Genomic DNA, 24794 nt, shown 5'->3' with positions numbered 1-24794 from the left:
TCTCTGTCTCTCTCCCTGCCTCCCTCTCTCTCTCTCTCCCCGCCTCCCTCTCTCTCTCTCTCCCCGCCTCCCTCTCTCTCTCTCTCCCCGCCTCCCTCTCTCTCTCTCTCCCCGCCTCCCTCTCTCTCTCTCTCCCCGCCTCCCTCTCTCTCTCTCTCCCCGCCTCCCTCTCTCTCTCTCTCCCCGCCTCCCTCTCTCTCTCTCTCCCCGCCTCCCTCTCTCTCTCTCTCCCCGCCTCCCTCTCTCTCTCTCTCCCCGCCTCCCTCTCTCTCTCTCTCCCCGCCTCCCTCTCTCTCTCTCTCCCCGCTCCCTCTCTCTCTCTCTCCCCGCCTCCCTCTCTCTCTCTCTCCCCGCCTCCCTCTCTCTCTCTCTCCCCCCGCCTCCCTCTCTCTCTCTCTCCCCGCCTCCCTCTCTCTCTCTCTCCCCGCCTCCCTCTCTCTCTCTCTCCCCGCCTCCCTCTTTCTCTCTCTCCCCGCCTCCCTCTCTCTCTCTCTCCCCGCCTCCCTCTCTCTCTCTCTCCCCGCCTCCCTCTCTCTCTCTCTCCCCGCCTCCCTCTCTCTCTCTCTCCCCGCCTCCCTCTCTCTCTCTCTCCCCGCCTCCCTCTCTCTCTCTCTCCCCGCCTCCCTCTCTCTCTCTCTCCCCGCCTCCCTCTCTCTCTCTCTCCCCGCCTCCCTCCCTCTCTCTCTCTCCCAGCCTCCCTCTCTCTCTCTCTCTCTCCCAGCCTTTCTCTCTCTCTCTCTCCCTCTCTCCCCGCCTCCCTCTCTCTCTCTCCCCCCGCCTCCCTCTCTCTCTCTCCCCCCGCCTCCCTCTCTCTCTCTCCTCCCGCCTCCCTCTCTCTCTCTCCCCCCGCCTCCCTCTCTCTCTCTCCCCCCGCCTCCCTCTCTCTCTCTCCCCCCGCCTCCCTCTCTCTCTCTCCCCCCGCCTCCCTCTCTCTCTCTCCCCCCGCCTCCCTCTCTCTCTCTCCCCCCGCCTCCCTCTCTCTCTCTCTCCCCGCCTCCCTCTCACTCTCAGCTTGCAGCTCCGCTTTTCACCAGGAGATATTAATGTGAGGAAAGGGTGAGTATGAAGAAACACACAGGCACATACTGAAGGCAGCAAGCTTCAGAGCATTAATGACAAGAGTCTGCATTTTTATAGCATCTTTTGTGTAGGAAAGAAATGCCCCAAGATGCTCCTCAAAAACATAATTAGCCAAAAGCAGATGCTGACCAAAAAAGTAGGTATTAGCAGGAGAGCCTAAAACCACAGTCAAAGAGATGCGTTTCACGGAGGGTCTGGAAGGTATAGAGGAAGGTGGACAGACTGATTTGTTTCGGGGGTATTACAGAGCATGGGGCTTAAAAGACTGAAGGTACACTGGCAATACTGGGAGGGAGGGAATGGTGTTGGCTGCACAAGATGCCAGAGCTGGAGGAACGGAGAGTTCTTGGATGGGTGGTAGGGCTGAAAGAGGTTACACAGTTAGGGGTGGGGCGAGGCCATGGAGGGAATTAAACACAAGGAGGGCAATTTTAATTTGAAGGCATCAGGAGTTGATGTAAATCGGGTTTAACTTGTGCTTCTACACTTTCAGGTCACCGCCGCTTTCAACCAGAAAAGCAGCCATTATGAAATCCGCACCGTCACAAAATCCAGGCGATACGAACAGGTTTTCATCTGCTACGGTCCCCATGACAACCAGCGGCTCCTATTGGAATACGGGTTTCTTGCGAGCAGTAATCCACACAGTGTCGTGTATGTCGATAAAGGTGAGGGTGCTGTACCTGAGCTAAGGGAAGGCTGCATCTCTCGGGCTTTGTTGTGGCAGTAAGAATCCATGTGCTCTCACTTATTTTCTGCCCCACCTCCAGTTTCCCCAGTGGGAACTAAGGCTCAGAGGATAAGAATACTCGTCCCAGCATCTGCAAATAATACTTTGAAACCAGCCACTGACAAGTGTGTTAAGCAGACGTTTTGGGAATAATTTTAACCTATGGGAAATCCATGGAACTGGGGTTGGTGGGGTGGGGTGGGGGAGGGGGGAGAAATGTTGGTTTTTAGGCTGAGACTAATACCCATTGACCTAATTTGAGAATATAATCCACCTGGGTATAAACCCAATGTTACACCCAATCCACACACTTTGTCAGTTGGAGGGATGGTTTAAAGTTGCCTCCCCTGTGTGTTTCCTTCTATCCTTTGTCCGCTTGGGGATTCCCTTTAGCGCCTCTTCACACCTTCCTGAGGTTAGTAACTTAGCAAAGAGGGGAACATGGGCTTTGTAACATAAACAGAAAATGCTGGAAAAGCTCAGCAGCTCTGGCAGCATCTGTGGAGAGAGAAACAGAGTTAACGTTTCGAGTCCGCATGACTCTTCTTCTGAAGAATGCTGCTCGTCATGCTGAGTTTTTCCAGCATTTTCTGTTTTTGTTTCAGATTTCCAGCATCCGCAGCATTTTGCTTTTATCTTGGCGTTTAATTTACATGGACTTTGTAGATCAGTTTTATTCCTAGCTTGCATTTGTGGATGTTACTTGTTGAATAAATGGAATTATTTTTTAAAAAAGTTGAAGTCACATTTCTGATGCTTGCTTTCAGATCTCCTTTGTCACCACATTTCTCGAAAGGACGAATTAGCGGACAGTAATCTGTTATTTATACAGGGTGAAGGCCTTTTGGAGTAAGTATTGCTGTGTCTGAGTGTGCAGTTAAAATACTTTGAATAGGAAAACGGGTCACCTCCATCAACAGCTTTAGCACAGTATGAAGCAGTGCATTTTGGTTGGAAGAACAGGGAGGTCACTTATTACATGGAAGATATGTGTCTAGGCGGGTTAGAGAAATAAGAGAACTCAAAGTACAAATACACCAATCATTAAAAGTTGCGCCACAGGTTGGCAAAGTCATAAAAAAGCACACCAAGCAATAGGCTTTATTTCTAGAGGGATAGAATTAAAAAGTAGGGAAGTTACACTAAAGCTGTATCAAGCCTTGGCTAGGCCACACTTAAAGAACTGTGTGTCGTTCCGGTCACCTCATTATAAAAAGGGCACCGGGGAGGGTGCAGAGATTTACAAGAATGATACCAGAAATGTGTAGGTGTACATATCAGGAAAGGATTGACAGGCTGGGTCTCTTTTCTCTTGGGGGGGAAAAAAAAGAAGGCTGAGAAGCGACCTCACAGAGGTTTTCAAAGCTACGAAAGGTTTTGATAGAGTGGATGCAGAGAGAATGTTTCCTGTTGTGGGGAAGAGCAAAACTAGAGGCCATCAATGTAAGATGGATGCCAAGAAATCCAATAGGGAATTCAAAAAGAAACTTCTTGACCCACAGAATGGTGAGAATGTTGGAACTTACTACCTCAGGGAGTGGCTGAAGTGAATAGTGTAGATGCATTTATGGGGAGCATATGACAAGCTGAGAGAAAAGGGAATATTGGGTTACAATGATAGATTTAGAAATGGAAAGATGGAAGGAGGCACGAGTGGAGCAGAAACACTGGCACGGACCTGGTGGGCCGAATGGCCTGTTTCTATGCTGTTTATCCTGTGTAACCCTATGTTGAGAAGAACTTGCCTTTATATAGTATCTTTCATGGCCTCAGGCAGTTCCGAAGTGCTTTACGGCCAGTGAAGTACTTTTTGAAGTGTAGCTCTGCAGGGAACACTGCAGCCAAAATCAGTTAGCTCCCACAAACAGCAATGAAATAAATGACCAGAGTGAAGCTCACTTCTGAATTTATATTGTGGGATCAGCCAATGAGTAGCTATGCTGCACAAGATCATAACTTCAATCTCCTGGTCTGAGCTGCGTTAGTTGGTCTCAGGGTAGTGGTGGCCTCAATATTTGGGAGGGGGACATCAGCCAGAGTTCCTGCCCCTGATCCCTAACCAGTGACTCTTGCTCATGTTGATATCTGATAAAGATTGTATCACAGTCAAGTAACCTGACATACTGAACTGCTGAAGTTCACATATGAGTAATGCTCTATAAAAGCTGTGGTATCTCGCTGAGAGCAAATATTGTCTTTTGATGCTTGAAACATGACATTAAACGTGTCCAGGAAAGGGAAGTAAAAATTGCAGGCAATTTTGTTTTTTAGCTCTATCTGTGTGTACAAAATTATTTCACTGAAACATAAAACATGGCGGTCACTCTTAAATTCAGTTTTAGATTTTATTCATATCCTTTATAATAGAATCATAGAATAGAATGGTTACAGCACAGAAGGAGGCCATTTAGCCCATCGTGCCTGTGCTGACTCTGTGAAGGAGCAGTTCACCTAGAGTCACTCCTCCAACTTCTCCCCTGCACATTCTTCCTTTTCAGATAATAGGTATTATTTATGGTGACTTCCCCTGCTTCCAATGTCTGTTTGAAATCACCGTCGTGTGAGCCCGAGCTTGTGTCTGCTAATGAACGGAATAGTTTTGAACCTCAAATTGTTCCCCCATTGGCTCAGGAGGGTGGGGTTTTCAGTCACACCCAGGCTTTTGGACTCAGTGCTAGAGTTTATAGAGCGATTGCTTCAGGGCTGAAAGGGCTGGTGCTGTTTAGACGGTGGCTCCTTCACAATGTACAGGTGGGGCTATGAGTCAGGCAGGGTGTGTGCCTCTGTACTGCATTCTCTGACTGAAAAGACCTTTCCGACACTTTCCCGTGCACAAACAGAGATCAGAAATGTGACTTTTTTTTTTAAAAAGAGAAAAATAAGTTTTTTTAGCCTCTTCCGTGACAGGAAACCAGGATGGTCTGTTTCTCTCCTCATCATGGGAATTCTTACAGGAAATGTCCAGTGTAATCTTGGGAACTCATTCTTTGCTTTGCATTTGCTAACTTCAAAGAATGCAGCATAAAGCAGAACAGAATCACCTACATGCAGCCTGCGCACACAGATCGGAATGCCGATTGGTAAGGGTGGGAGGCTGGGTACATTTTTAGTCCGTGGCAAATTTATCTCTATAATAAAGCAATTGGTACCATATTTTGTTAATTCAGTGATCTGGTTATAAACCGCTACCCATTACACGTCACTAGGTGGCTTTAACACTGATTCAAGGGCTGCAAAATTGGACTCTGTAGCACTGCTGATGTCAGTGCTATGGGAGTCTGGAGTCCAAAAATAGTTGTTGCTCTGCTTCTGGCCACATCCGGCCTGGCCCATTCAGCATGTCATGTTTGCAAGTGTGCTAGCACAGTTGTGCTGCAGAGCATGCAGAGTGAGCAGATCAGGCTGAGGTTGGAACTGCCAGAGCGTTAACGCCTCCTTGGGCCTCAATTTCTATGCTTCAGGATCCTTCCAGGCTGGTGCAGGCGACACTGCCAATATCTCACAGTTCACCGTGCATTGCTGCATCAGGGAGGTGACAGAAGCCCTGTCCAAAAGGAAAGGGACATCAGAGTCTTCCCCATTACCAGACAGAAGCAGAAGGAGTAGTCAAGCGATATTGCTAGTGGAAGGGGATTCCCATGAGCCCAGGGTGCCATTGACTGCATGCATGTGGCTCTGCGGGTCCTGCATCTCAATGGAGAGGTGTACCAGAACCACAGGTATACCATTCCCTTAGTTGCGATGCGACCATGCACAAAGCATCCTGTCGATGAATGCCCTCTATCCTGGCAGTAGCCACAATACTTTTCACCCGTGCCAGTCAGCCTTTTCTGCTATATTTGAGCCACTGATTCTGAAGGTGGCTACTTGTTGTCGAGGGCTATCCACTCCCTTCTGCTGCCTGGCTATGCATGGACAAGCAACAAGGAGAGCCCCACTGCCACCAGGTACATCAATGTTCTAAAACAATGGCTCCATTGCCCATTGTCCCGCATGGGACCTGAGGAATTAAGTCTAAGTAATTAAATCCATTGTCCGGACCACTCGCGGGGTGACTACAATACACGCTGGAGAATCTCTCCAAATTCATAGTGATCGGTGTGCTTTTTAACCTGGCCGTCACTAGGGTGCAGCCCTTGCCCCAGGCCTTTGAAAAGGACTCGGGAAGAAGTGAGGAGGAATCCGGGACCCCGTTACTTCAGATGGGCTGCTCATGAGCATATATATCAGACTCTGATTCGCATAGAAGCATCCTGACGTCACAAGTGTTCTCCAATTCCCCACCTCTCCATCCCTCTGTGGACCACCCATAACACTCTCTTGGCCAAAAGCCTGAAAAAAGAAGCTTGAGAGGAAATTTGCGAGAGATATTCAAAATCATGAGGTGCCTGGACAGAGTAGATAGGGAGAAACTGTCGCGATTGCGGAAGGATCGAGAACCAGACGGCATAGACTTAAGGTGATTGGCAGAAAAGCAATGGTGACATGAGGAGAAACTTTTTCATGCAGAGAGTGGTTAGGATCTGGAATGCAGTGCCTTAGAGTGTGGTGGAGGCAGGGTCAATCAAGGCATTCAATAGGGAATTGGAATATTATCTAGAAAGGAAGATGTGCAGCGCTACAGGGAGAAGGAGGGGAAGTGGTTCTAGGTGAATTGCTCCTTCAGAGAGCCAGCACAGATATGACAGGCCAAATGACTGTCTTCTGTGCTGTAAACGTTCTATGATTCTATAAAAGACGCCACCAAAAAAAGTTTGTGTCGACTTTATTCAAGAACACATCATATAATACACTGAAACTGAGCTGCTCACCTTTGTGCCTGTCTTGCGGGTGACTTTACATGTCCTATTGCTCCTACACAGTGCTATTCTAGTGACTGCAGCATGGCTAGTGCAAGGCTGCTGGCTTTCAATGGAGGAGACTGTAGATGGCCTTGGAGGATGACCTCGAGAACTCTGGGCCTAGAGGGCCTGACTTTGGAATGCACCGTCTTGGCATGGGCAGAAGCAGTCTGGCCTGACTGGCTGAAAGGCTTCAACAGGGGCACGAATGGAGTGTGACTGGTGGGAGCACCAAACCTGAAAGGGCTCATTAGGTTTGTGCACCATGGAACCACTGCCACTTGCCTGGGGCAGTGCCTCAGCACTCTAACAAGCTGCTGGAGCACAGATTGCTGGGCTGCTGTGAGGGGATTCAGTTGAGGACTTTGATGGGACGGCTTAGAGGGGAAGACTGATTAGCATGCTCAGAGAAATGCTTGCTACATTGGAGATCCCTTCGAGCCCCGGTATCTGCAGCCATGATGGCAGCAGTCTGAGCCTGCACAACAACAAGTCGGGATCTCTCGACCTCCACCTGAGCCTGCACTTGGGCAGCTTCTGCCTGAGTTACAATGGAAGCAGGCCCTCAGACACTGCATCATGGCTGGCTCTGCATAGTATTGTCATGGATTTAGCCATCACTTCCATTCTGGAAAGGATGGGCTCCAAGCTTTGCATAAAGCCCTGTGCCGAGTTAGAGCCAGATTCCTCCATCCTTGATAGTGATAATGGGCTTTGTGGCAGGCCTGCCAATGTAGCAAGCGTTTCTCTGAGCATGCTAATCAGTCTTCCCCTCTAAGCCGTCCCATCAAAGTGCTCAACTGAATCCACTAGAGCAGAACCCGTCTCAGAGGGAGCTGGTACGTGTGCTACCTTTTGCCCTTGGCTTGGAGCAGCCCAGTCATGGTGACTCACTATGTGCTGATCCCATCTCCGTATTGCTCTTTAACTTACACACTGTGCCAGTATCTGAGCCTAGTGGTTGCGAGTGTCAGATCAAGAAACAGTGTTATTTTTCTCGGATGTGTGCTCTTGTTTGTGCCCTTGCATTGGTTGACCAGGTGGCAGTTCTTGGGTGTCTGAAAGCAACAATGCAAAAGGGAGGGTTGGGGTAAGGGAAGTGAGAATCAAGAGGCCCATGGTCACATCATCTGCAGCTTGCAATTCAAGCCAGATTGCAGAATGAGGGTGAACTGAGATTTGAGGAGATGTATTAGGTAGGAACATACTGTCATCACGGATTTCCTTGGTGATTCCTGTTGAAACGGCCTCTCTATCAGCCCAATAATTCACAGCACGGTCTCCTCCAAGAGGTCCGGGAGATGCAACTGTGTCTGGTTTCTGTTGCTGCCTCCTGTTACATGTGACCTTGACCTGCAAGTGAGAGGGAAGAGTGTTATTGAGTGTGGTGTTAAGGTGATTGGGTGATGTGCCTATCATAGCTGGAAGTATGCGGGAGAGGCGAGATGGAAATGTGAAGCTTCCAGTATTGAGTCCTGATTGCTAGAGATTGCTAGGTGAGTGATGAGGGCGGTGGTGCATTGAGCAGAGTGTGAGGTTGATGTTGTAGTGGATGGGAGATGGGTATTTGAAGATGCATTCACTGACCTTGGTCACACGTGTGAGGTCATCAGACTCTTCTAGCATTGTATCCAGGTCTTCGGAGTCAGACTCCTGGCATTGACCTTTGTGGCTGGCTGCGCCCATTCCCTTTGCTTTGTGTGCCTGGAGCCTGGCCCTCCTGTGGAAACATAGCCTCTCTCCTCCTTTGAACTAAGGCCTCAATGTCAAAGAACCTGGGAGCCCTGTCTGTGGCCTGCTGTCCCATGGTACTTTTATTCCTTCCCTGAAACGCGTTTGATACAGTTTCCCTGGCTCCTGCGGTGAGAATACACCTCCCCTTTAAGCATTACAGGCTGGCTGTAACTCACATTACCCACGCATGCACCTGGGTCTCCCTACTGAGCTAGCAGCCAGTCAGCAGTGGGTTTAGTTCTGGGCTGCATGCCACAATCATGGAGATGCTAAGGCAGCATGAAGTTTATGTGCATTTTTTTTTGGTATTTTTAATTAAGGGAGAAATTTTGGCCTGGACAATAGGACTAACTCCCATGTACAGCTTTGAAATAGTGCCATGGGATCTTTTACATCCACCTGAAGGAGCGGACGGGCCTCAGTTTAACATCTCATCCAAAAGAGGGTGTCTCTGACAGTGCTTGAGCCTAGATTTTATCTTCAGGCGTCTGGAGTGGACTTTGAACCTCCAACCTTCTGACTCAGAGGCGAGAGTTCTACCAATTGAGTCACTGCTGACTCACTGACTTCCTTTGTGACCTTTCTATAGCCAACCACTAGAAAATGTGCACTCTGAACCCATGATCAAGTTTTTTTTTAAATGATTTTCCCACTCCGCTGCCCCAACCCCTCCATCTACGTTGGAGATGACAAGTGTTTTCCAATAACATCTTGTCCGGATTGGATAGTCATTGATATTGGGGATCGAGTCTGCAGCCCCAATAGAATAGTTGTGCAAAGTTTGGTCCCTGTCTTCACTGAGTTACCTAATTTTAGCGATAGTGCTGTCTGTGCTACGATTGATCTCTATCCCCGTCCAAATCCTGGGGTTATCAGTCAAGTTTCTTACATGTGGAAAATATTCATCAACTTCTATCGGAAACGTGCGCGAGTTGGATAGGGTTGGGCTCAGCAGCAATGTCCCCACAACTCGATAATCCGCTAATGTTTGATCAAGATTCATTGGTCGCCTGGGTGTGATGCTGGACAGTGTTTGTAATCCGATAGTCCAACAAGGAATCAATGACTTCGGGTGGTGAGGGATGGAAGAGGAACTTGGTAAGAACATAACAAACTGCATCCAGGGAGCCCCCTCAATAGTTCCTACAATCTTACATTTTGGGATTGGAAGATGAGAAGCAAAAGCGGACATCCAAGCAGCAATAACTCAAACTGCTTGCTCAGGCCTCAAGTTAATCATTGGAAGAGTACCTAAGCCAAAAATATTTATGCTATTTTAACAAGTTTCTATTTTCATGTAAATCTTTATTTTGCTATCACTCCAGTTACCATTTTGTTCTTTGTTTCTAGAAACCTGACCTTTGGATTAGATGGACCTTCCTGGAGGCTTATGACAGTTCTTAAGCTGTTGTGTCTCAGAGCAGAGGAATAGTAGGTGTTTTAAGTCTTAACATTTAGAAAAACTGTTCTCCATTTTGTAACTATTCAATATCCTTTGCTAATTTTCCCACCTTTTGCCCTGACCAAAAGAGTGGATAGGAGAACACTGGTGAGACCATGGCCTATGTCGGCTGCTAGAATCATTGTGAGAGTTTCCTGATTGTGTCTGTTCCTTGTGGCACTTTTAATTAAATCTAGAACTCATGTTGTGGTCATCTACAGGTGAAATGTCATGTGGGAGGATTCTGTAGTGAGAGGAGTAAATAGTTTCTTTTGTAGATGTGTCCTGAATGGTACATTGCGTTCTGGGTGCCAGGATTCAGGACATCATGAAGCAAGTAATAAAGGGTGAGGAATGGGAGGGCCAGCATCCAGAGGCCATGGTTCCTGTGGGAACCAGTGGCCTAGAGAGGAGTAGGTTTGAGGTTCTGCAAAGGAATTTAGAGGAACGAAGTTCTAGATTAACGAGCAGAACCTTCACAGTCGTACTTGCTGCATTACTCCCAATGCCACACACTAGACCACACAGAGAAATAACGGGATTTTCAATGCCTGGCTGGAAGGATGGTGTAAAAGGGAAGGATTCAGATTCCTGAGGTATAAGGATGAATTTTGGGACGAGGGAAAGCTTTCAGATGGAATGGCTTCACCTACATAAGGGAAGCACATGTGCCCTTGCAGAAAGGATAAGTGGTGTGGTGGTGAAAGATTTAACCCAGTTAGAGAGATGCAAGGGGGGAATATCCAAGTGTGAAAAAAAAAAACCAGCAAGATATTATTGGCAGGATGGAGGCATTTATGCCGATGAGAGTTCTTTTCATTAATGCATGTAACATAAATAAAACAAGTGAATTAGAACACAATAGATATAATTTAGTAGACATTATAGAGACCCCAGAGCATGTTTGGTAGCTGAATATATATTTTATTTGTTTGTGGGTTCTGAGTGTTGCTGACAAAGCCAGCATTTATTCCCCATCTCCAACTGAGTGGCTTGTTAGGCCATTTCAGAGGGCATTAGGAGTCAACCATGTTGCCATGGGTCTGGGGTCACATGTAGGCCAGACCAGGTAAAGACAGCAGATTCCCTTCCCTAAAGGACATGAGTGAACCAGATAGGTTTTTATGACAATCCGTTAGATTCATGGTCACCATCACTGAGACTGGCTTTTTAATTCCAGAATTATTTAATTAATTGAATTTAAATTCCCCAGCTACTGTGGTGAAATTTAAATACATGTCCCCGAATCTTAGTTCAGTCCTCTGGATTACAAGTCCAGTAATATAACCACTATGCTATTGTACACCGTGCAAGCGTTAGGAGGGAGAGGAAAAACCAGAAAAGGGGTAAAAAATAGCAATATTGATAAGGCACAATTACTGCAGTAGAGAAAAGGATGATTGGGTAGTGGAAAAAGTTAATGATCAGCAAATGACAAAAAATTCTAGCCTACAAATTGTCCAATAATAGTTATGTATTGGAGGCTTGTATAAATATGGAGATCAGTGGAACCTATGACAAAGACAAAGTGATTGAAATGAGGGACTGTAATTTTCACGTAGACTAGGAGAAGGAGTACAGTTAAGATAATAAAGATAATAAATTTTTAAAATGTATTCGGGGTCTCCTAAAAACAATGGGCAGAATTTGAACTGGCAAAGGGAGGCAGGTACAGGTGCGAGTTGCGGGGGAGGTGCGGGGGTGTTATACCCCTGAAAAGTGGCATCGGGTCAGGAACCCAACATGATGCCGCTCATGTTTGGGTCTTGCCCAGGCGGGTTTGTGGGCAAGCAGGAAACCCCCATGCAGCTGTTGGGTAAGTCGTTACAATATGCAAATGGCCAAATAATTTTGATCTTAACCCAGCGTTCTGGCTTTAGCAGCTCTGTGGAGCTCGCCAGGGTCAACTCGGCCAGAACATAGTGGGGAGTGCTTCTTCAGTGAAACTGACAGGCCGGGAAGGCTTCGACCAGTGAAACTGAGGAGGGAGGGGCTGGTGCTCACAGCATCTTCTTCTGAGTGTGCGCTCTTACTGCTTGACAGGTAAATTCAAACATCTCGGAATCTAGTTCACTGGTCTCAGCCTTCACTCAGCTTGATCTGCACTGCCCTGCTGTCACCCTTCACTGTGGCATGGGAGCAGCTTATGCAGCTGCATCTTGGACCGCTGATGAGGAATAAGAGAAGCAGGAGCCACACCAGCAGCTGCCTTCTCCTCAGCCACATGCTGCTCCACAAGTTGTCTTTCTATGTTTCTATAGGTGATGGGGAGAAAGCGGGAGCGGGCTATTGAGTTGAATGATCAGCCATGATCATAATGAATGGCGGAGCAGGCTCGAAGGGCCAAATTGCCTACTCCTGCTCCTAGTTTCTATGTTTCTACAAGATAGAGGGGACTCAGAGATTCAGCCGGGAGGAGGAGAGACCCCCAACACAGAATCTACAGGCAAAGGATCAGCTGGATTGGCATGCGTGAGCCTCAGGAGGCTCTGGATTTTACAACAGGCCGCTGCTGAGATCTGCAGCCTCCTGGGACAAGGCCTTCTTCCCAGTGGACCCGTTGCACATTGCCAGTCGCTGTCAAGGCACCTCTCACTGGAGGGTCACCCCCACTGTCCTCCCTCGCCCGCTACCGGCTCTTCCCACTCCACCCCCTCCCAGGTTTCTGCCTCTCCCTGGAGAGAGAAAGCAGAGAGTTACGAGTGTTAGAAATGGCTTTTGTGGAGAGGAGGGGAGGACAGCGATTGTGGAGGGTGAGTGTGAGGGAGAATGATGAGGGTGAATCTGAATGTTGGCTGTTCAGATGGGGATGAGAGGTGCTTGGAGGGGGGAGAGAGGAGTGAGTGGAGCTGCAGGCTGTGTTGTTCTGAGGAGCGTTGTGCAGAGTGTGGGGCTTGGCTCCTGAAAGTGTTATGCCATTTACCTTTCCCACCCTTCCAAGGTGCTGGATCCTCTTGTGCACTCTCTCCAGGTTGGAGGGACCATATTACTGCTGCTGCTGCTGCTGACTTTCTCAGCCTCTACCACACTCAACTGCTTGCTTGGAGAGGCTAGCCTCTTCCTCCTGTCCTTTGGAGCCTTCACCTCACTTAGTCCCTCAAGCCGCGCAGCAGGTCCTTCAGGTGAGAATGAGAGACCCATGGGGCAGCTTTCCCAGGTTTCCTCTCTGTTCCGGTGGTTGCTAAAGCCTCAGTAATCCGTGTACAGTTCAGTCATCTGAATCCTGCCTGGATCCCATTAATTAGAAATCCTTCCTTTGACAGATTGGACCAATTGTCCTGTTCACCCTTTCTGGCTGGGAAGCCACAAGGTGGACGCTAATGCCGTGGCCCAGTCAGAAGGCCCCAGCAAAACCCGCTGCAGATCCCAATGGGTTCCTGACCCAAGACCGATCCCGTTCGGCTGGACTTGAGAGTTGAACATCCTGCAAAGAATGCTTTGGAACTGACAAAGAAACGCACCATATTATAGATTTAGTGATGAATAATCACGGGTTCTTTACAGTGCAGAAGGAGGCCACTGGAACCGTCAAGTCTGCACTGGCTTGCTGAAAGAGCAATCTACCTAATCCCACTCCCCTGCCTTATCCCTGTAACCTTGCACATTCTTTCTTTTCAGATAGTAATCCAATTCCCCTTTGAATTCCTCGATCAAACCTCCACCACCCTCTCAAAGTTTGTTCCAGACTCCAACCACCCTCTGGGTGAAAATGTTTTTCCTCACATCATTTCTACTCCTTTTGCTCCATTATTTTGAATCTGTGCCTTCTAGTTTTTGATGTATTCTTGAGAGGGAGCAGTTTCTCACTATTTACCCTGTCCATATCCCTTAGGATCTTGAATACCTCTATCAAGTCTTGTCTCAGACCTTCTTTTCTCCAAGGAAAACAGTCCCAACTTCTCCAATCTATTCTCATAGCTACAGTTGCTTATCCCTGGAATCATTCTTGTGAATCTCCTCTGTACTCTCTTCAGTGCCTTCATATCCTTCCTCAAGTATGGAGCCCAGAACTGGACACAGTACTCCAGATGAGGCCTAACTAGTGTCTTATAGAAGTTCAATATGATCTCCTTACTCTTGTACTCAATGCCCCTATTAATAAAACCTAGGATACCATATGCTTTATTACCTGCGCTCTCAACATGCCCTGCCATCTTCAATGACATATGTACATATACACCGAAGTCCCTTTGTTCCTGCACCTCCTTTAGAGTTTCTCCCTTTATTTTATACTGTCTCTCCATCCTTCCTGCCAAAATGAATCACCTCACACTTCTCTGCATTGAACTTCATCTGTCATTTATCTGCTGACCCACCGATATGTCTATGTCCTTTTGAAGTTCAAGACTATCCTCGTCACAGTTGACAATGCTTCCAATCTTTTTATCATCCGCAAATTTTGAGATCATGCCAGAATGTGTGTGCAATCTGATGGTCTTGCAGATAGTGGCCAGAATATGATTGAATTTGCTAAATTCAATCAAACTTCAAAAGAATGAGGTCAGTTCAGCTCACAATGAACTGGGTTGAAATGCTAATGGGTAAACGTATAAACAAAAGGTTGGGAAATATTAAAATAAGTATTTGGTGTGATACAACATCAGTACCTATCCTTAAATGGCAAAGGCTCCACTTGTGAGGACTTATGTCAACAAATGAGATTAGAGATAAGGCTGAAGTGTCCTCAATGCATGTTGTCATTATCCTCCTGGAATCTAGTGACTTTTAGGGTCTCCGCTGTGACTCCATGACATGAGCCTGAGCACTGAGGGTATGTGCGCTGCCGTCAGCCACACAGGAGTGAAACTTTCACAGACTCAAGATGACTGTCCTCACTGCACCTTGTCATCATCCTCCATGAATCTTGCAGCTAAAAGGGCCTCCTGAGCACGCCTGCCTCATCTGGCCAGCGTGATGGCCTCATTGCTGGCATCCTCACCTTCGAGGACCTCATCACCATCATCCCCTTCGATGTCCTCCTCATTGAAAGAGATGTGCAGCTCTTCTACCTCCTCTTCAGCCAGGTCCTTCCCGCATTGCAGCATCAGGTTGTGTAGTGCACAGCAGGCTACGATGATGTGAGACACCCTTGGTGGACAGTACTGCAGTGCACCACCAAACCTGTCGAGGTACCAGAACCTCATTTTCAACATGCCTATTGTTTGCTCCAGCAAGGTCTGGGTTGTGGCATGAGCCTTGTTATACTGTCTCTCTGCTGCAGCCTGAGGTCACCGCACAGATGTCCTCAGCCACGTCCTCTGTCCCAGAGGAACCTACCCTGCAGCCTCTATGGACCTTGGAAGATGTCAGGGATCTGAGACCTGCTAAGGGTGTAGGAGCCGTGGACGCTTGCTGGGAATGGTGCGCAGACCTGCAGGATGTGTTTGTGGTGGTCACAGACCAGTTGAATATTCAGCGAGTGGAAGCCCTTGCGGTTGACGTGGTTGACTGCTTGTGCCACGGAGATCTAAGTGCTATGTGAGTGCAGTCGATGGCACCCTGCACTTGTGGAAAACCAGAGATCTGCGTAAATCCCAGTGCTCTTGCTTCCTGACTTTCCTGATCCCGGGTGAAATGCACAAAGTTCTGTGCTTTTACGAAGGTGGTGTCCGTGACCTCCTGGATACACTTGTGTTTGGAGGCTTGTGAGATGCCACACAGGTCACCTGTGGAGCCCTGGAAGGAGCCAATAGCATAAAAATTGAGCACCGCGGTCACTTTCACGGCCACAGGCAGTGGATGCCCTCCATGTCCCCGTGGCGCCAAATCCTGCAGCAGGTGGCAGATGTGACCGACCAGTTCTCTAACATGCGCAGTCTTCAGTGACACTGGTTCTTGGTCATCTGCAGGAATGAAAGGTCCCGTCTATAGACCTTGGGTCTAGCCAAGTGTCTGTGAGCGATGGCTCTCTGTGGATCTTCAGCTGCATGCGCAGCAGGCCCTGCCACCCCTTCAGCTTGAGGGAGGTGCTCCTCCCTTTCCCGAGCCAGGAACCTCCACCCCTCTTCTTCTCTGCTCCCTGTAAGTCATGAGGCATACGCTAAATCACCAGGCTCCTCCAGGATCAAAGAGAGAGATATGCTGGTTAGCATAAGTTCTAAGAACTTCTCTTGGTTAAGTCTGAAGGCCTCTTCACGCATGCAGGAGAGTGCTGTGCAGCTCCCAAAACACTCGAGAGCTTGACACTGTCCAGGGCAAAGCAGCCCGCTTGATTGGCACCACATTCACAAACATTCACTCCCTCCATCACCGATGCACAGTAGCAGCAGTGTGTACCATCTACAAGATGCACTGCAGGAATTCACTGAGGCTCCTTAGACAGCACCTTCCAAACCCACGACTGCTACCATCTAGAAGGACACGGGCAGCAGATACATGGGAACACCACCACCTGGAAGTTCCCCTCCAAGTCACTCACCGTCCTGACTTGGAAATATATCGCCGTTTCTTCACTGTCGCTGGGTCAAAATCCTGGAACTCCCTCCCTAACAGCACTGTGGGTGTACTTACACCACATGGACTGCAGCACTTCAAGAAGGCAGCTCACCACCACCTTCTCAAGGGCAGCAAGGGATGGGCAATAAATGCTGGCCCAGCCAGCGAAGCCCACATCCCGTGAATGAATTAAAAAAAAAAAATTGGTGGCCAGTGTGTAGTGCACTCATTGGCTGTCTGAAACCCCACCCACCTCCACCCCACCCTACTTGACCGATTGGCGGCAGCTTTGCCCATTGGACTGCATGCTGTGCTCTCAGCTCAAGCACAGGCATTCTCCTAACCCGCACTGCAAGGCTGCACTGTTAGCTTGATCCATGATGGATACTGGTCCAAACCTTAAGAAAGACATTGCAAAGGGGCTGTGAGCGCCTTCACCAGTGACTGCTCCATGGCTACCTTTCTCAAGGGGATTGTACAATGTGCCCAGTTGGTCAGTTGCTCTGCTGCGGCTTAAAACGCACATTAATCTGCAGTCTGTGCCCGAGGGGGGTGAAAGGTTCTGGAGCATTTGGTGGCACATTTGTGCTTTTGAGTGGGCAGAAAAGCTTCAGAGGCCCGCCTCCCAGCGTGTCAATGGAGCTGCAGCTGAACGGTCTCAGCTGTGGAAGAATGCTCACTATTGACAAACTTTTCCAAGTGCCTGGCCGCTTCCCTCACCCCCCTCTCCCCACTCCCCAGTGTGTGCTTGTGTGGGGCTGTGCTGCTGAGCCGCCCACACCCTGGTCTCACCCTCATTGAAGCCCTTGCCCCGGCACCGCACTGAAAGCCAGCCATGCAAAAGCAACTTGCCTGTGCCACCTGCCCCCAGCCAAATGCGCGCTGCCTCTCCCTTGACGTCCTACAGGCGATATTCACAAGCGCCGCTCAAGCTTGTGCGCGCTCGCCACCGAGTTTCCCTCGAAGTTCAGGCCGCCAGGTACACGTCTTTTTAAAGGCAGTCGTGAAGCGCACAGTTCTGAAGTCACGCCAACGTGGGCAGTAAATTTGATGTGGGAGGGGGTGATTCGGGCGAGCTGGGCTAATAATGAGATACTAAAGTATTGACATTAAGTTCCTGACGTGCGGCAGAGGGAAACGCAGCCCGCCATTGACAGGTGGAGCGGGCGATCGCAAATTAATTTCACAGTGGCATGAAACTGATTTTTGGCCTCCTTGCTATATCGCCATTGCCCCCCCGCACCCCTCCCCTCCCCTCCCCCGTCCGCAATGATGCCCGAAGCCAACAGGACAGGATGATTCCGCCCATAGTCTCAAACTGAAAGAAACGGCCTATACAAATGCAATGCAAAATAGAACTTCAGCAGGCTAGGGGGGCTATAAAAAGCAGCAAAGGGATACAAAGAAAGCAATAAGATCTGCAAAAAGAAATGAGAAAGAACATGTAAAGGATATCAAAACTAACAGCAGAAGTTTTTAAAGAAAAAATATTAAGAGAAAGAGAATGGTAAAGGGGAATGGGGCTTGTTAAAGACAGATGCCAGCAGAACTATAATAATAAGAAAATGATGTACTGGCTAAATAAGTCGTTGATCACAGTGGACAAAGAGGGAAAATACTAGCAGTATAAGGGAACCTAAAGTAGGTCAATGGGAGGAACTTGGTTGACTTGGAGGTGTCCATATATACAAATCATCTAAGGCTGGTGCACAGTTGCAGAAAGTAATTAAAAAGCCTAATAAAACGTTGGCATCTGTATGAAGGAAATTGGATTTCTAAAGTGAAGAAATTATATTTCAATGGTGCAGTTTGGTCAGAACCCATCTGGAGGATTGCATTCAGTTTTGGGGATGAACCTCAGGAAATATCTATTTGCAGATTCACCAGAATGTTGTTAAGGCTTAAAGGGTTCAATTATGAGACCAGGCTGTATAAACATGGCTTGAGCTGAGAAGGCCTGAGGGGTGATCTAACTGAGTGATTTAAAATGATAAGGAAATTTGATAGGGTAGAGACAGAGAAACTACTTCCTCTGGTGGGGTATCAAGAACAGGATGGGGTTAATTTTAAAATTAGAGATAGGCATTTAGGAGTGAAATCAGCAAGCACTCCTTTTGCTTAAAGGGTATTGGAAATCTGGAACTTCCTTTCCCCCAAAAAGGCTGTGGAGGATGGGCCAATTGAAAATTTCAGGACTAATTGATCGCTTTTTTATTAAGGACATCAAGGGATGTGGGATAAAGGTGGGTAATTGGAGGTGAGATACGGAAGAGCCATTATCTAATTGAATAGCAGAATAGACTAGAGTGGCTGAATGTTCAGCTGCTGTTCTGTTTTGTCCTTTCATTGTAACTGGGCAAATTTCCTATTGAACATCATTGTGGGAACATCATGACCACAAAAACTGCAGTGGTTTAAGGGGAAGCACCGCTACCATTCCCACTTCATAGTGGCTAGGAAAGGTAAATACGCTTTGCTAGCCCTGCTTATGAGCCGAGAACAAATGTGAAAACGTTACATTGAGAGCCTGGTGTGTAATGGGGAGAATTCAAAATACTTCATGTTGATAGAATGGTGTAAGAGAGAAACTTGCTACTGACACTCTGAGAGGATGGTGAAAATTGAATTATTGATTCTTTCTGCCCTGTAGCTTAAAGAGAAAGAACATCTTGGTTGGTCTGCCTGTCTCCGCTGAAAATGAGCGGAGCAGTCTGGAACTTGCAGAAAAACTCTGTTTGCATCTTATCAATGAAAACCAGAAGGTGATGCAAAAAGTGAGTATCCCTATATCTTGTGGTGTTTCACTTTGCCTTATGGGATCCTTAGTTTTCTAAGTAGAGGCATAGGGTACAAAAGCAAACAAGCAAGTTATGCTAAACATCTGTAAAACCCTGTTTAAGCTCCAACTGGAGTGTTGTGTCCTGTCCTGGGCATCACTGTTTAGGGAAGATGTAAAGGCCGTGGAGAGGTTGCAGAGGACATTTACCAGAATGATGCCTGGGATGAGGGACTTCAGTTATGTGGAGATACTTGAGAAGCTGAGATTGATTATCCTAGAACAGAGAAGGTTGTGAAGATTTAATAGATGTTTTCAAAATTATGAGGGGTCTTGATGAGAATCAGTAAGAAGAAGCAGTTCCCATTGACAGTAACCAGAGGACACAGATTTGTTTTTATTCATTCATGGATTGTGGCTTCACTGGTTAGCCCAACATTTATTGCCCAGCCCTAATTGCCCTTGAGAAGGTGGTGGTGAGCTGCCTTCTTGAACCATTGAAGTCCCTGTGGTGTAGGTACAACCATCGTGTTGTTAGGGAGGGAGTTCCAGGATTTTGACCCAGCGACAGTGAAGGAACGGCGATATATTTCCAAGCCAGGATGGTGTGTGGTTTGGAGGGGAACTTCCAGGTGGTGGTGTTCCCATGTGTCTGCTGCCCTTTTCCTTCTAGGTAGTAGTGGTCATGTCTTTGGTCATGGGTTTGGAAGGTGCTGTCTAAGGAACCTTGGTGAGTTCCTGCAGTGCATCTTGTAGATGGTACACACTGCTGCTACTGTTCGTTGGTGGTAGAAGGAGTGAATGTTTGTGGATGGGGTGCCAATCAAGTGGGCTGCTTTGTCCTGGATGGTGTCGAGCTTCTTATGTATTGTTGGAACTACACTCACCCAGGCAAGTGGAGAGTATTCCATCACACTCCTGAACTGTGCCTTGTAGATGGTGGACAGCCTTTGCGGAGTCCAGAGGCGAGTTACTCATTGCAGGATTCCTAGCCTCTGACCTGCTCTTGTAGCCACGGTATTGTTATGGCTAGTCCAGTTTAGTTTCTGGTCAATGGTAATTCCCAAGATGTTGATAGTGGGGATTCAGTTACAGTAATGCCATTAAACGTCAAGGGGCAATGGTTAGATTCTCTCTTGTCAGAGATGGGTATTGTCTGACACTTGTATGGCGTGAATGTTACTTGCCACTTGTCAACCCAAGCCTGGATGTTGTTGCTGCATTTGGACATGGACTGCTTCAGTATCTGAGTTGTCATGAATAGTGCTGAACATTGTGCAATCATCAGCGAACAACCTCTCACCTGACCTTATGTTGGAAGGTCATTGATGAAGCAGCTGAATATATTTGGGCCGAGGACAGTAACCTGAGGAGCTCCTGCAGTGATGTCCTGGAACTGAGATGTTTGACCTCCAAAAACCACAACCATCTTCCCTTACGCTAGGTATGACTCCAACCAGCGGAGAGTTTTCACACTGATTTCCATTGTCTCCAGTTTTGCTGGGGCTCCTTGATGCCACACTTGGTCAAATGCTGCCTTGATGTCAAGAGCAGTCACTCTCACCTCACCTCGTGAGTTGAGCTCTTTTGTCTATGTTTGAACCAAGGCTGTAATGAGGTCCAGAGCTGATTGCCCTTGACAGAACCCAAACTGAGCATCAGTGAGCAGGTTATTGCTAAGCAAGTGCCGCTTGATAGCTCTGTTGATGACCCCTTCCATTACTTTACTGATGATCGAGAGTAGACTAATGGGGTGGTAATTGGCTGGTTTGGATTTGTCCTGCTTTTTGTGGTCAGGACATACCTGGGCAATTTTCTACATAGCTGCGTAGATGCCGGTGTTGTAGCTGTACTGGAACAGCTTGGCTAGGGGCACAGCAAGTTCTGGAGCACACATCTTCAGTACTATTGCTGAAATGTTGTCAGGGCCCATAGCTTTTGCAGTATCCAGTGCCTTCAGCTACTTCTTGACATCATGTGGAGTGAATTGAATTGGCTGAAGACTGGCATCTGTGATGCTGGGGACCTCTGGAGGAGGCCGAGATGGATCATCCACTCGGCACTTCTGGCTGAAGATTGTTGTGAATGCTTCAACCTTATCTTTTGCACTGATGTGCTGGGCTCCTCCATCATTGCAGATGGCGATATTTGTGGAGCCTCCTCCTCCAGTGAGTTGTTTAATTGTCCACCACCATTCACGACTGGATGTGGCAGGACTGCAGAGCTTAGGTCTGATCCGTTGGTTGTGGGATCGCTTGGCTCTGTCTCTTGCTTGCTGTATATGCTGTTTAACATGCAAGTAGTCCTGTGTTGTAGCTTCACCATGTTGACACCTCGTTTTTAGGTATGCCTGCTGCTGCTTCTGGCATGCCCTCCTGCACTCTTCATTGCCAGGGTTGATCCCCTGGCTTGGTGGTAATGGTAGAATGGGTGATAAGCCGGGCCATGTGGTTACAGATTGTGGTTGAGTACAATTCTGCTGCTGCTGATGGTCCACAGCGCCTCGTGGTTGCCCAGTCTTGAGTTGCTAGATCTGTTTGAAATCTATCACATAGGACATGATGGTAGTGCCACACATCACGATGGAGGATATCCTCAGTGTGAAGATGGGGCTTGGTCTCCACAAGGACTGTGCAGTGGTCACTCCTACCGATACTATCATGGGCAGATGCATCTGCTGTAGGCAGGTTGGTGAGGCTGAGGTCAAGTATGTTTTTTCCTCTTGTTGATTCCCTCAGCACCTGCCGCAGACCCAGTCTAGCAGCTATGCCATTTAGGGCTTGGTTAGTAGTGGTGCTACCGAGCCACTCTTGGTGATGAACGTTGAAGTTCCCCACCCAGAGTACATTCTGTGTCCTTGCCACCCTCAGTGCTTTCTCCAAGTGGTGCTCAACATGGAAGAGCACTGATTCATCAGCTGGGAGAGGGTGGTACGTGGTAATCAGCAGGAGGTTTCCTTGCCCATGTTTGACCTGATGCCATGAGACTTCATGGGATCCTGAGTTGATGTTGAGGACTCCCAGGGCAACTCCCGACTGTACACTATTGTGCTGCCACCTCTACTGGGTCTGTCCTGCCCATGGGACAGGACATACCCAGGGATGGTGATGCTGGTGTCTGGGACATGACCTGTAAGGTATGATTCCATGAGTATGACTATGTCAGGCTGTTGCTTGACTGGTCTGTGAGACAGCTCTCCCAATTTTGGCACAAGTCCCCAGATATTAGATGAGGTTGATTATGCAGGGTCGACACAGCTGAGTTTGTTGTTGTCATTTCTGGTGCCTAGGTCAATGCCAGGTGGTCTGTCTGGTTTCATTCCTTTTTTATTGGCTTTTTAGCAGTTGGATACAACTGAGTGACTTGCTAGGCCATTTCAGAGGGCAGTTAAGAGTCAACCGCATTGCTGTGGGTCTGGAGTCACATGTAGGCCAGACCAGGTAAGGTTGGCAGATTTCCTTCCCTAAAGGACATTAGTGAACCAGATGGGTTTTTACGACAATCAACAATGGTTTCATAGTCACCATTAGACTTTTTAAATTTAAGATAATCAGCAAAAGAACCAGAGGGAGGATGAGGTGAATTTTTTAATGCAGCAAGCTGTTATGATCTGGAATGTATTGCCTGAAAGGATGTAGGAAGCAAACTCAATGGTAACTTTCAAAAGGGAATTGGTTATATACTTGAAAAGAAAAATTTTGCAGGGCTGTAAGAAAGTAGTGGGAATTATTGGACAGCTCTGTCAGTGAGCTGGCACAGGGATGATGGGCCTCTGTGCTGTAAGATTCAATGATTACTAGTATATATTAAAATGACCCGGTTCTGCAGCCACCTAGACACTTCAATATTGCAACAATTTCATAAGTTTTTTCCAATGATAAATTGCATTCCAGAGGTTAGTTCAGTGCATTGTAATGAAGCCAACTTTCTCTTGAATATAAAAATGGATTTGAAACCAGTGAAAGTGTTCCTCCATGTACAAAGCTGCCCAGTATATTTGTTGTTCCATTGTGAATGCCACACTTGAAAGATTTCCTTTCTATTATTCCCCAGCTTTCCTGAACGTGTGGACTCTTGCTCGTGTTTAGCTCCACAGACACCAGCCCATGTAGCCATCCTTCATGACTTCAGTATTGCAACTGAATTGATCCTGTGCTCCCTCAGTGCCCAGACGTGTGCAGCAATCTTAAAATATTTCAGCACACATCAATGGATAATGGTCAAGAGCAAGAACACTGGCTGAACACCCTTCCCTGAACACCCTTTTCCCAAATTCAAGGCATTCTGGCTAAACTGATACTCTCACCGACTGTCAGCTACAGGCCAGCAGTCAAATCTGGACTCAGTATCACACCAGGGCCAGGGCATTTAGGATGGTTGTGTTTGCTTTCCATCATCTGATGAGTCAGTGGGACACACATCCAATGAGCATTAATTGGCTGGAGGCGGGACTTCTGCCCCTCACTAGGGAGGAAGCCCCGCCTCAGAGAGCTGTCGGTCAATCTGATTGGCCTGCAGCTCTCTAGTCTCTGCAGCGCCAGAAGTTGCAGTGGCCAGGACCAGGACTGCAAGCAGTCCCCAGAGCCTAACTTCTGAGAGTCCAGGACCAGGTAAGTTTAGGTGTTCTTCAGGCGGGGAGGGTAGTGAGGCCTCGGGGTGGTGGAAAGAGGGGGACTGAGGTGTCAGTGGAGAGGCCGGGTGGGCACGGAGGACCTGCGGTTACGGGACCTTAAGGGGTTGGGGGGCTGGTGCCAAAGGTTTAAAGGGGTCTGCTGATGGAGGTGCTACCCCCTCTTCCCATACGAGGCCTTCAGGCTTTCCCCATACCCCAGAACTCCTGCTGCCAGCCTGAAAATTGAGGCTGGGTGGGAAACGGCCCTGAAGTGGTCAATAATTGGCCACTTATGGGCCTCAATTGGAGTGCTGACGGGCCAGCCTAGGCCTTGCCCATCCCAGCGTGAAATTGCGGAGAGTTGGGGCCAGCAGGAACCCAGTGGAAGCCCATCCAAGGAATTTTACGCTCAGCACCACTCTCCCCCCCATCCCCCCCACCAAACCCGCTGGATGGAGAGCATAAAATTGTGCCCCAGGTCATTGTGCCTGGGAGCCACTTGTGGAAGAAATTACACTTGGGGCTTTAAAAATAATCTTTTGACTTAGTTTATGATTTTATCCAGTTTTAAATTACAATTCACCACTACATGAAGGACTACTTCATGCATCAAACTGTACGATAGACAGAAATGTGTGATGTCCACCCCAACCCAAAATAGTAAGTATAAAAAGGCATGAGCCTTATATAGAACTGCTTTCAGAAATACCATTTGCTATCTTTAATGGAGTTTTATTCAGTTCAAATTGTTCCATTCAATTCAGCAGAGTCACTGCTGAGTCCGGCTTGTGACCGGCCACAATGGAGAAGGCTCATTCAGGAAGGTACTGAATACATCAAGGGACTTTGTCGGGAAAGTGCAGAGGTATCGAAGGGAGTGCACAAACCTCCAAACAACCCATCTACCCAACCCTTCAGGCACTGTTTTTAAGCGCTTTTTCAACAGAATCTAGCACTTAATTTTTTTAGTTTCTCATGATTTGAAAACTCTCAGAAGCTGTGAGAAGAGTCAGTTGTCTGAATTTTACTGAAAAAAACCTGACGTCTCTGTATTAAATGCAGCAAGGTGGTGTTGCGTTCTGCTTGGTTGGAGCCTTGGGCGGTAGATTTTTCAATATTGTCTACTGTAGGTGATTTTACCTCTT

The 24794-nt window shown here is 47.8% G+C and overlaps 1 protein-coding gene across 1 annotated transcript in view; it reads left to right on the top strand.

Annotated features, from left to right (window-relative positions):
* The window catches only part of setd4 (SET domain containing 4), a 35058-nt gene that overhangs the window by 7579 nt on the left and 2685 nt on the right, over positions 1-24794 (top strand). Inside the window, 4 exon segments of the mRNA XM_078560243.1 lie at positions 1574-1748; positions 2578-2659; positions 9736-9816; positions 18912-19035. Coding sequence (XP_078416369.1) covers positions 1574-1748; positions 2578-2659; positions 9736-9816; positions 18912-19035 — 462 coding nt within the window.

The sequence above is a fragment of the Cetorhinus maximus genome, chromosome 16 (assembly GCF_964194155.1).
Source record: "Cetorhinus maximus chromosome 16, sCetMax3.hap1.1, whole genome shotgun sequence".
Lineage (NCBI taxonomy): Eukaryota > Metazoa > Chordata > Chondrichthyes > Lamniformes > Cetorhinidae > Cetorhinus > Cetorhinus maximus.
This window is presented reverse-complemented; position numbering and strand designations above follow the sequence as displayed.